General features: G+C 32.2%; 1 protein-coding gene across 1 annotated transcript; it reads left to right on the top strand.

Annotated features, from left to right (window-relative positions):
- Positions 1 to 3,907: 3,907 nt before the first annotated feature.
- Positions 3,908 to 4,517, top strand: LOC132275003 (ethylene-responsive transcription factor ERF096-like). Its single transcript, XM_059776386.1, has one exon. The coding sequence runs from the start codon at positions 3,949 to 3,951 to the stop codon at positions 4,348 to 4,350; it is 402 nt and encodes a 133-aa protein (XP_059632369.1). The 5' UTR covers positions 3,908 to 3,948; the 3' UTR covers positions 4,351 to 4,517.
- The last annotated feature ends 8,766 nt before the right edge of the window (positions 4,518 to 13,283 follow it).

The raw sequence follows: 13,283 nt of genomic DNA, 5'->3' as shown, positions 1-13,283 counted from the left end.
ACATCCCTCCGTATTCCTCATTTGTTATCTCTCTAAAATTGAGAAGATCTTTAAAAAAGACATAATGGTTTAGTGATATTTTAATAATATCAAAATTAACTTCCACAAATAAATATATAAATTTGTTATTTCATTCAAGTCTTAGTTATATAAAAAGGTAGGATAGTAATTTGGTTATTATTATTATTTATTTTTTTTTTTTTTCTCTCCTCTAATTTATCCAAATATAAATAAAAATTATTATTATCTTTTTCTTTTCTTTCTTTTCTAACTAATACTATTATTTATTTTCTTTTCTCTCTTGTGCATCCAAACGCATCCTTAATTGACTAATGTATAGGTACATACATCATCAACTGTGGCTATAAAATTATTTATTTAGGATATTTGCATGGATGTCTTGTGAATGCATCAATCAAGCAACAGTTTACCGACTGTTAACGTATGTCTAGCCCACTGTTGTGTTTTTTCATCACGTGGGTGATTACGTTGTTGTCACGTGACTGCACGTCCCCACACAGGAGAGGTGTCAAGCTTGGGAAGTCTGTGAAGATTGAAAAATAGTACAGAAGAGGGGCCTGGAAGTTTTGCATTTGAAACCGTATGTCTTTCACTGTTGGTATAGCGAAATTAAAGATACCTACGGTTATTATAGGCTGGGCGCGCTTTATCCACTACTACTCAAAAGCTACTGATGTATTATCTCGTTGCAGTTGGGTGACTAAGGACAGTGAGAGAAGTGGTAAAAGTGATTATTTTATTATTATTTTTTATTTTATTTTTTAATTTTATTTTTGGTAATTCCAGGAGGGGCAGCGTTAAAATTTTATAGATGTATTACTGAAAAATATAAAAAAATACTACTATTTAATGATAAAAATAAATAAATTCAGGGGGCCATTCTACTTCCTTTTTTAAGTCTATACCTGAGTTAGATCATCCAGTCTATCCGAATGATACAGTAGTTGTTAAAATTAAAAACATGTGTACCATAACCAAAAGAATGACACCCTAATTAAGCAAATGATATTCTAAAGTACTCCGAAGAAAAAAAAAAAAAAAAATCAAGGACCAATTGCCATAATTAATTTATAGTGGGGAAAATGTCACGTGTTTTCACGTGATTTGAAAACCGTCCTTGCAAAGTTTTATTTTTGTGTTCTTTTAGGCACTTTTTATATACGGTCAAATGTTGAAAAAAACTGGGGATCTGTAAAAGAAAAGTTATTTGATTGATTGTGTAATGTTTGCCGCTAATTATGGCTTAAATAATGTGGACAGTGAAAAAGCATATATTAAGAAGGTATCAAGGTGTGGAAAGTGGATAATAAACACCAAAATCATGTTGATGTTGTATGCTGTTGCTTATCACATTCTTACTTTTGCCCAACTCTATTAATTAAGGAATGCATTTACAACAAAATATCATTATTTTTAATTTTTTTTTTTGATAGTTCAGCTCTTAAGTTGAGTTTAAATCTTAACTTTGCTTTGGAGAAAACAATTTGTTATTTTTCTCTAAATTAATTGTTTCTTTCGTAACTTCTTCGACACACTCTTTTGCCCACGCCTTGGGCGTTATATCACTAAGCCAAAGATATCCGTTTAAAAAGTAGCATTTTAGCTTTTGTCGTACACTTGTTAAAAGAATTTTTTTTATCGACACTTTATAAAGGAGTAGGTTAATGACACGTTGATCAAAAGAGAAATACTAGTTATAATTGATGGTTAGAAATAGAGAGGGCCGCCAAAAATAACATTAATATAACCAACTCCTTGCCATGGCAACTCCTAAAGCAGGGGACCAAATGCTAGCCACTGCTACATATAACTGGGTTTGGGCCATGTTCAGCTACGGGCTTGTGTTGGTTTGATTACTGATGGTTTCATGACCGTTTTTTGGAGTCATCTAGCTTTATCACAATTGGTCTATGGTATTCTATCTTGGTCTTTAAAGCCTGAATAAATAGTGAAATGCTTCCTTGGATTCAGTTGAGTTGTATAGAAGCCCACATGGATCATGTTGAGCCCTCTAAAGACTCCTCTGCTAGCTATGGCCCAATTGTCTCATTGGGCCAATCAATTAGAAACGAAGCCTTATATCTCACAAATGCTATAATTGCCTGCTGAATTTCCTTTGCAGAGCAACTTTGATTCTTTTGAGTCTGGCTAATTATATGCTTGGGACAACTTCAAAGTTCAAAGAATAACCTAATGGAAAATACTCACTCCACAATTTAGAAGACTGAATCTCTTTGCGGCCACTTGCAGGAAAAAGAAGAAGAAGAAGAAGAAGAAGAAGAAGAAAATTACTTGGTGCATGGTATTCTAAAACACTTAACAGTACAATTGTATGTGTGTGTGTGTGTGTGTGTGTGTGTATATATATATATATGTTAGGGTACTGGTTTTTGTAGCTACCCAATAGATAGAGTCCAATACGGACTCTTGTCATCTTTTCAATAGGATGAAAACACTTTATGTGGTAATTATTAATTGTCGAGTAAAACCAATTGTCAAGTATATCATTATATATATATATATGTGTGTGTGTACGTGTGTGTGAATGGGACATCCAATGTGATCCAAAAGGAAAACGCTAAACACTTTGAATTGGAATTCAAATTTGTTTTTACTTGTAGAGATGAAAACGAAAGAGTCAGATAAACATCATGTTCTGTCCACATGATAGGAGTTTATTATTTACCCATGACTAGTCTTGTTTATTCATACTATTTTCTGCATCCAAAAAGAGACTATATTATTTAGGTTCAATATAATCCGCACATTTTGTTCTTTACAACAATTCTACTCCTATTTATTATTAATAATATTATTATTTGTTTGGCTCTACTTGGGTCAATAATACCGTATTGGTTGTTATCAGTTTGTGTTCAAGTGCTACAAGTTTGTAGGAGACATGTGAGACATGCTTTGTCTTCTTAAAAAATTATTAATTTACCTTTATATTCAAGTTTGAAAATTTAAACTTCAAAGATATATATGAATATATGTAAATATATTATTTGAAAAAAAAAAGTAGATAATTGTTTGAGAAGGACCAAAAAAGAAAGCATGATATTTTTTTTGAGACAGAAGGAGTACATATTAGCTTGTTGAATAATTATTATATACACATTATATATATATATATATATATATATATATATATATATATAATTCAATTAGGATTAAACTAATGCATGAGATGCCTTAATCCCCTCTAGTCCAGTAATCTCATATCAACCACGTAAGCAAATTAAGATGGTCTTACATCAATTAGAATCAAATTCTAGATTAATGGGACCTACTAAATTAATTGTCAGTTGTAGATCCTGGACCACCCTCTCCCTCTCCTAATATTCAAATGATAATATTTTTATGCATCATAATTACAAAAAAAAATGGTATAAGTGTAGTTATAATTATAAATAATCTCTGAAAAAATATGTTCTTCCAATTAAAACCCAAAAATAGAATCATTTTCAGCATAATTGATTCACACAAAATTGATGATGTAAGAAGGGGCGAACGCATGTGATGTTAGCACCAACTCTTTGTGCTTTATGTGCACACGCGTGACGTCCAATCTCCAACTAACTTTCTTAGTAATTTTTTTTTAAAAAAATCACACAGAAATTATAAAAACAAAACATAGTAGCATATATATATATATGGGCATAAAAATAAATAAAGGAATCTAAAGCCATCGCATTGACCATCCAGATACATTGGATTAAACCTTTGGGTCACAATTCGAAGGTTCTTAACCACGTGTGAATAATTCCCGCCCACAAGAAATTCCACGTGGCATTGTATGGACCATCCTTTTCGCCAGACTTAGTTGCTTTTCTTTATTTAATTGAGATAAGAACTTATTAAGGTGCTTTATTTCCACCCATATAAATGTCACACTTCATTGGCCTACTTTGTAGCATATATGAAACCATGGATGAAGAATCAAACAGAGAAACAAGGGAGGTGGGAGAAGTTAAATATAGAGGTGTTCGGAAGAGGCCATGGGGAAAGTTTGCGGCGGAGATTCGCGACTCGGCTAGGCACGGTGCCCGCGTGTGGCTGGGAACATTTAACACGGCGGAGGAAGCTGCCCGGGCCTATGACCGGGCTGCTTATTCCATGAGGGGTCACTTAGCCATCCTCAACTTTCCTGAAGAATACAATTTGCCTAGTAGTGGTGCCTCTTCTTCTTCGTCTTCAATGCCCGGGAATGCGGAGGGAAGAGGAAGAAGTACTGAGCATGGAAAACAAGTGTTCGAATTCGAGTACTTGGATGATAAGTTGCTGGAGGAACTTCTTGATGATGGTGAGAAGAAGAGCAACAAAGACTGAAGTTTCTGCTAATCTGAAGTCTTCAAAGCTTAATGTCAACATAACTACATAAATTTTCTTATCTTCTCTCTCTCACATCCTTTTAGACTTTTCATTTTACTCTAAAAAAGAATTTGCTTTATGCTTATATTTTGTAAAGATAAGAGAATGCTTTTTTTTTTTTTTTTGGTATCTAAGTGACATGAGAATGTTTTTCCTTTCAAGCTACACCTAAGGAGGAAGAGGATTCCCCCCTCTTTGTAGGGATCCTGTTATGCATTCGGTGCACCGAACGGCAACCGTGGGCAGCTCAAAGTTGGGCTCTAATTCTTTTGAAGTTCAAAGAGTTTGTCTATGTTATTGGGCCATTAGCTAAGTTGATATGATTTCTCCTTTTTAGAGGTTGAGAATTCGAATTTTACTATAGACACGTAAGTAGTGATGTATACTTTTGCTTTAATTTTTGAAAAAAATATTTATAAACAGTCGCTCAACTATCTATTTTTGTTTTGCAACAAAAATGTGGTCGAAAATTGACCAAGTTATTATGAAGACCAAGATATGAGAGTTGTGTCACTTAATACATGTCTGTGTAATTGAAATATAAGCATTTATGTACGGAAGTTTGATTTGTGGAAGGTTTTCAAATTGTGGTTTAGATGATGAGTGGATGTCATCACTCCATACAAAAATTGAAAGGGACTGTTTATTTTAACTTTTGTCAGGTATATAACTGACAATAAACAACAGGATAATACCTTGGCCCATGATTATTGGAGAGAGGTTGACTATATATATATATATATATATAGAGAGAGAGAGAGAGAGAGGAGGGGGGGTATTGCTTGGATATGGCCTAACCAAAAGGGGGGTGGGGGGGGATGAGGAATGCCTGCTGTCGGGAAAAAAAAAAATGCCTGCTGTCGAACTAACCAGCCTGTATAAGTTGCACTAATGTGCATGGCAATGGCTGCTCTAAATTCTAATATGAAAATCAACCAAAGCTTTAAGGATGGCCCCACCTTGTTGTACTCCTTAATTCCAGCCAGTCAATAAGCTGCACTAGCGTGCATGGCAATGGCTGCTCTAAATTCTAATATGAAAATCAGAAGCTTTAAGGATGGCCCAACCTTGGACCACAGAGTACTGAAGAGTCAAACAGAAAAACAGACACTTATTTTGTATGTATTTGGAAATATTATCATCAAAGTCATTGAATTCAATCGGTCATGTATCAAATTCAACGTCACTTACCACTTCTTCTTCATCTTTGTTATTTTATTTTATTTATTTTATGTGGTCTCAAATCAAGTGTGACATTTAAATTAAAAATGAGTCTTACATGATGACGTACATATTATATTACAATACAATACTGAACTGTAATCAACGGGTCAATAACCTAACGGTATCAGTCTCTTACTTTTTAAATGAAGGTCCGAGGCTCAAGTCTCATAAAAGAAATATACTATACACATTATGTAGAACAGAGAAAATTGACCATCAATACCTATATTATATTGAATAAATGGTGTCTGCGCTTTGTAAAAGAAAGAAGAAGGTTAACAATTGAAAAAGGTAATCTCACCTTAAGAGGTTTCAAAAATAAAACATACAACTTCTACCTTTCAAGATGAGAAGCATAAACTCATTTATTATTGAAAGTTTGTACAATCGGATCAAACACATATCATTTGAACTATATCTCTAATGGGATTGCAACAAGCTCGACTGAATCATAAAGCTCCTTTTGGATTCCTTCGAGTAAATGTAATGATTCCTCTTCAAACTCAACTTCGATGATATAGACTTTTCAATTACATTCTTCTATTAGTTAGAAAGAGTGATTTACACACCTTAAAAGAACACAAGGAAGTATATTTGAGGATGAAACAAGAGGATTTTTTGTTATTGCATTTTACAACTCTAAATTTATATTTTTTTGCATTTATGTCCATAAAATTTGAAATTGCCACCATTGAAATTATAAAAAAAAATTCATCTATATAAATTTGATATAAATGTCTAAATCCGTCCCTGGTTATACTCTCTCCTATTTCCTCATTAGGAGAAAACACACAATAGCCTAATACACACTGTAGAATTATAATTATTATTTTAAAATTAAAAATATTATATGCTTTTAGATATACTGATATTGACTAAAAGATATAAAGATGCGACGAATGATCCAATTTTTTTACCTTTCAAAAAAAAAAAAAAAAAAAAAGGTCATTATCAAATTATTGTCCTTCTTATGCTAGTTGTTGAAAGAGAAAGGTTACTTAAAAATATAATTTTGAGATTATATTTGTATAAAGTGATTACTCTTAAATTCGGTTTCACTTTCTTACACTAAAGTTGACCTTAAATTGCATCATGGAATGGTGCACAACGAAAAAATTCCTACAAAGTCTTAATTAATTTACTCCAATTCATATTCTAGTGCGCATAGATGACTAGATACACATATTCCTCTGTAGATGATATACAAAATCCTCTGCTTGGAGGGATTTTATACATTTAATTAGTTACTGTCCTTCAAATATTATTATTAATAATTATTATTCTGTAAACAACTTGCACAAATATTTAGACTTACTTGACCGTTCAGCAGTAAAAAAAAGCACACGTTTTTTCCCCCCTTTTGAAGAGGTGAAGGAGGTATCATCCAAGCCAATAGGTTGGTGGTTAAAATATTAAAAAGTTAATATATATATATATATATATATATATATATATTAATGTGTACAACATCTTGAAACAACTTTTAATCAAGTATCTTTTTGGTCTGATATGGCATCAAAGGATGATCTTAACCTTTATTCTTGTCCTTAGATTCTTGATTAGTTCTGTAGAACGAATATTGATCTTACCTGATAAATAATTGCTTTTAATGTGATGCCCTTTAGTCCTTCCGTAATCTCCTCAATTGATTTTCCATTATTGATACCACCGCATCATGCTAACCACAAATTCTTATATAATTTCAAACTATTAAAAGTGTAACTAAAATGTTTATGTCATTACGAGTCTCTTATGGTTGTAGTTTCATGACATTTCAGTTGTCTAAAGTGAAATTTCAATAGTTTAAATTTTATTGGGAACAAAAAATGAGTGTTTGAATTATTTGTCAGAATTAAAATACATATATATATACACACACATTATTGCATCTTACTAACGAAAAATTCTTCTAAAATTTCAAACTATTGAAAGTATAACTTAAATGTGTACGTTGTGTAACGACCCACTCCACCATATGGTATGATATTGTCCGCTTTGGGCCTGAACTCGCACGGTTTTGTTCTTGGGCTTTATCCCAAAAGGCCTCATACCAATTGGAGGTGACACACTTACATATAAGCACTCACCTTTCCTCTACCCAGGCGATGTGGGACTGTGCACCCGTAACTCGCCAGTGTGGTAGCCTGACAGTGTCTCTCGCACCCACCCACGGCACACCCGCCCGCAAGGTCATCACAATCCACCCCCCTTGGAGGCCCGACGTCCCCGTCGGCACACTTCCGGCTGGGTCAGGCTCTGATACCATTTGTAACGACCCACTCCACCATATGGTATGATATTGTCCGCTTTGGGCCTGAACCCGCACGGTTTTGTTCTTGGGCTTTACCCCAAAAGGCCTCATACCAATTGGAGGTGACACACTTACATATAAGCACTCACCTTTCCTCTACCCAGGCGATGTGGGACGGTGCACCCGTAGCTCGCCAGTGTGGTAGCCTGACAGTGTCTCTCGCACCCGCCCACGGCACACCCGCCCACAAGGTCATCACAATAATGTAATACCCCGATATTTTAAAAAGGATTTATTAATTAAATTAATTTATATTATATTATTATTATTATTACTTTTAAGTGATTTGTTTTATTTAATTAGGTGCTTGATAGTTGTGATTTGTTTTATTTAATTAAGTGCGTAGGTAAATTGTATTGTTTTAATTAAATTATATTTTGTAATTTTATTTGTTAAATTTATATGGTGTTTGATTTGTGGAATGCTAGTTAGTGAAGTGTTTATTTGATTTGCGTGATTTTATGTTGGTGTAACTTTATTGTTAATTATTTTAGGTATTTAAGTTATTTGGATTGGGATTAAAGGAAGTTGGACCAACGGATGTGGTATTGGGCTTGAAGGAAGCCTTGTTGGGTTAATTGGTAAAGGCCCGTGGTTGGGAGGATATTTAACAATTATCTTTGCATAATTATACCTATATAATTACATGTGTATATTAATTCATTATTAAATCATGTGTAGGGGCATATATGTCAATATAATTATATATTGATATATATAGGTATATATAATTTATTTAACTAATGGTTATATATGGAAGGTAATATATATATACTTATATTAAAATATATGTATGTATATATATTATTTAAAAGATAAATATTATTTATTTTATATGATAATCCTAATGGGAAAAGGATTTAGGTTTTTGGATGTGTATAAATAGACATATAAGACTTTAGGGTTAGGAGTTTTTCCACGTTAGAAAAATACGAGAATTAGAGAGAGAAGAAGAAGGGCTAACGAGGAGGAGGCCGGATCAAAGAACGTAAGAGGAGACCGGATCTGGAAAAGAAAAGGCGAGTTCTTCTCTACTTCTCCTCTTAGAACTCATAAACTTATCACCTTGATTATTGAAATAATAATTGTATTGTATTGAATTAAATTATTAATCGAATTAGATGAGCATGTTTATTTTTTTGAAATTTTTTTTTATAGATTTAAACATGTGAATATATGTATGAATTGTTCGGATAGTTTAAATATTGTATGTGAGGGAAGGTTAATTAAATTTTATTTCTGAAATTTTCTTATAGTTTGTTTTAACTTTATGTAGCGTGATTAATTAAATTAAATGGACCAAAATATAATTACATATATTTAGTTATGGCCAAAATTAATAAATTAAGCTTGTGGATTTTTCCTAGAATTTTCTGGACTGATTTGATATTTTTTTAGAAAAATTTGGATATTTAGAATTATATATATATAATTATATATGTGCAAATTAATTATATATATATATACTGTATATGTTTACGCACTGGTGGTAGTTTAGAAGGGCGATATTCCAGTGTGGTGCGGCCTATGCTAAAAGTATGTGCATGTGAATCTGGGGCATTGAATTTTGAAATACATAATAGATTGATTCAGTGCATTAGGTTGTATAATATGTTGATGGCTACGCTGATCTAGACCGTTGGATGAGGTGGATGATGGTGGATTGATTCGCTGCAGCGCACCAGCAGGGACGCGGTACAACTAACCAGTAGGAGCGCGCCGCGTCAGCAAGAGGAATAGCCAGCGTGCGTGGCAGCGCGTGCGCGCGCGTGGCAGCGCGTGTGAGCGTGCGCTCACTCTCTAGCGCGTGTGAGGGCGCGTGTGAGCGCGTGTGTGCGTGGAAAGATGTGTGGAATCGCGTGCAAGGTGCTTCGGAGAGTGTAGAGGCGCGTGGTAAGGTATTTGGTGTCTCGCAAAGGTCCGGTAAAGTCCGGAGAGGTTCTAGAATAAGTCTCGAGGTGTTCTAGTTTTTCTAAAGGCTGTAGAGTGTTGCTAAGATATGTGGTAGCCTTTAGCGTGTGTAACAGAATAAATTAATGATTATTATAGAAGGAAATGAATATATATATATATATATATATATATATATATATATATATATATATTTATTTATTTATTAAGTTATTTATCTATAATCGTACATGAGTATATGGTTTATTTAACTTGCGATTAGGATGGAAGGAAATAGTTATATATATATACATCTGTATATGTATATATAGTATGGAAGATATTATATACGTATATATTACATAATATATGTGTATATGGATATCATTTAAGATAATTATTATTATAAGTCTTATTTGGTGTATCTGAATATGTGAGTTATTAATTATTGACATGCTTATTATATGCATGAGATGTGTATGTGTGATTTAGCTTATTAGTTAAGTTTAAGGTTGGTACATGGTTGAATTGTAGGCATGGATGAGTTGCCAAAGGCTTAAATATATTGCCTTATTATTCGTATAGATAAAATACATACGTGGAAAGTATGGAAGAATTGCTAATTAAAAGTATAAATATATATACTTGAGGAGGCATGGTTGAGTTGCCAATATATAGATAAATATATTCATAATAGCATGGTTGAATTGCTATAGCAAAATTAAATTGCTATGTATGTTAGGTGATTAAATTCATCTATGTGTACGGTAGGTATAAGTTGGATTTAAGTTAGATATTCTTAAATTAGAATAATCTAGTGGTTACATATTAGTGTATTAATTGGTATATATTAATAAAATATTGTGGGTGGAGACATGAATGATTTGTGAAAGTTTAAATTTCTGAACATGTAATTTAAACCATCAAAAGTATTACTAGGTTTTGGATTTTAGTGGATTATTCATTTAAATGTAATTTATAGCTAAAATGTTAAATTACTGGTTAGGTTGGAATTAAGGTGAGTGGAGTTTATTTTATAGGAAACTTATAAATGATGGTTTTGGTCTAGGTCTGATTATTAATTAATCGTTGGTAAATGGATTTAACAATTTAATTGCACCTATTACTAGATAGGATTATTGTATTGTATAAAAGTATTTATATATATTTATAGCATGGTATATTAAAGTTTAAACTTTATTAGGGTTTGTTTTGATATAGATGATTTGTTTATTGGCTTTCAGAGGTTTGGTAGAGGGAACTTGTTCGTAGGGTTTAACCCGCGATTTATTTTTCAGGTTGTTAGAAGGTCAAGTCTCAAGGTTGAGGATCCGCAGCTGGAGGACTTATCCATTCTTTCTATTGATTTACAAGTAGGATATTATTATTGTTACAGTTGAGATTAGTATTTATTTGGTTGGATTTTGGTTAAGGGGTCCTTGAGTTACGGGATTCCCGAACTGTAACCATTTGGAAGTTATTAATGGATTTACTATTAATTAGATTTCTTCAGCGTTTTATTTTAGTCTTTATTTTATTTTGTAATCTGTGCTTGTTTAAATATTTTAATTGTTTTGATATTCCCTAATTTTGTGCGCGGACTTGATCAACCCGTGTTCCGAAATTGGTAGGTATCACACGTTGTCACCAATTGCTTTATGGTTGTAGTTGAATGACATCTCAACCTTCTAGAGTGAAATGTCAATAGTTCAAGTTTTAGTGAGTGTTTGAATTATTTGTCAGAACTTTGAGAAAAAAAAAAAAAAAAAAAAAAGAAGAAGAAAAGAATTATTTGTCCAAATTAATACCCATGAATATTAGTCAAACACCCTTTTATGAATTGTAAAAAGGTGCATGTATTACAATTATTCATCATGTTGACCTTAAAATTTGAGAATGATTTCATGTTACACTTGTTCCATTTGAAAACTCAATTCTAAATATAATTAAGAATGAATTAAGTAATTATTTAATCAAATGTGTTTAATAACATAATTAGAAGTACTTAAAATAGTATATTTTTTTAAGTAATGAAAGATTCATCTATCAATAATACACAATTTTAGAATTCAAACAAGTACTAAAGTTTTTTTTTTTTTTTTTTTTTTCAAATTCCAATTAGCATTTAAAATTTTTAGTGCTTAGAAGTATTCGTTCTTAATTTTTAATTTTATCAAAAAAACCAAACTAGAATTCCATTTTGTTCCTTTCTCACCACCCCATTTTTAATTGAAAAGACTCTTAAAAGTCCTTAAAAGTGCCACTCTCAATACCCCAACAAACCCACCTCCCCCCCCCCTTTCTTGTTTTTAGGTGTATCATTCTTGATATATTGGAATTATAATTGAAGTAAGAAACCATCCATTCAATTACAAGCCAAGGAGAATTCCATACATTTATTTTGAAGTAAATCATTGCCACCTCAAGATTCAACTTCTAAAAAGTGACATTATTAGTCCCGGCATCATTGACCTCGAATCAATGATGACTAATTAACATGTAAATAAATGTGTAAACTTTCTTCAATATTTTAACTTGCATGTCATAACTAGATATATACCGAAATCAATGGTCCCAGAATCATGTAACAATTTTTCTTTTAAAAGAGAGTGGTGGGCAGTTAGATCCACTACAATGCACTCAGCACAAATTTTTAGTTTTAAAACCATTATTTATTGAGTGAATTATATAAGATTGAAATGTGGAATGGTGGTAACAAGGTGAAATTGGCCTCGTGCGTGTGCGCGCGTGTGTTCTTTTTATCATGATAAGAAGCACACTTACGTCTACACATATTTTTTATTGAGTGTTTGAATTATTTGTCAAAATTAATATATACACACACACATTATTGCATCTTGCTAACCGCAAATTCTTCTAAAATTTCAAACTACTGAAAATATAACTTAAATGTGTATGTCATCACCAATTGCTTTATGGTTGTAGTACACTTGAATGACATCTCTATCTTCTAGCGTGAAACGTCAATGGTTCAAGTTTCTTTAAATACAAAAAAATGTGTGTTTGAATTAGTTCTCAGAATTAATACCCTTGAATGTTAGTCAAACTCCTTTTATGGATTGTACAGAGGTGCATGCATTACAATTATTCATCATGTTGACCATGAAATTTGAGAATGATTTCATGTTACACTTGTTCCGTTTGAAAACTCAATTCAAAATATAATTCAGAATGAATTAAGTAATTATTTAATCAAATGTGTTTAATAACACAATTTGAAGTTCTTAAAATAGTACATTTTTTTTAAAGTAATGAAAGATTCAGTTATCAATAATGCACACTTTTAGAATTCAACAAGTACTAAGGTTTTTTTTTTGAACAAAGTACAGAAAACCTCCCTTAACTTGTAATTTTTTTCAATAAATTCTCCTCGTCTAATTTTTTACCAAAGAATCTCCCTCAACTTATAACCCTTTCTAATAAATCCCTTTTGTCTATTTTTTTT

The sequence above is a fragment of the Cornus florida genome, unplaced genomic scaffold (assembly GCF_030987335.1).
Source record: "Cornus florida cultivar Cherokee Brave unplaced genomic scaffold, ASM3098733v1 CherokeeBrave_3.0.0_Hap2_Chr09, whole genome shotgun sequence".
Lineage (NCBI taxonomy): Eukaryota > Viridiplantae > Streptophyta > Magnoliopsida > Cornales > Cornaceae > Cornus > Cornus florida.
Note: the sequence above shows the minus strand (reverse complement) of the source record. Positions and strands in the feature narration are given on the sequence as shown.

What these genes read in the sequence shown, in the direction of transcription:
- LOC132275003 (XM_059776386.1), top strand. Translation starts at nt 3,949, where the DNA reads ATGGATGAAGAATCAAACAGAGAAACAAGGGAGGTGGGAGAAGTTAAA.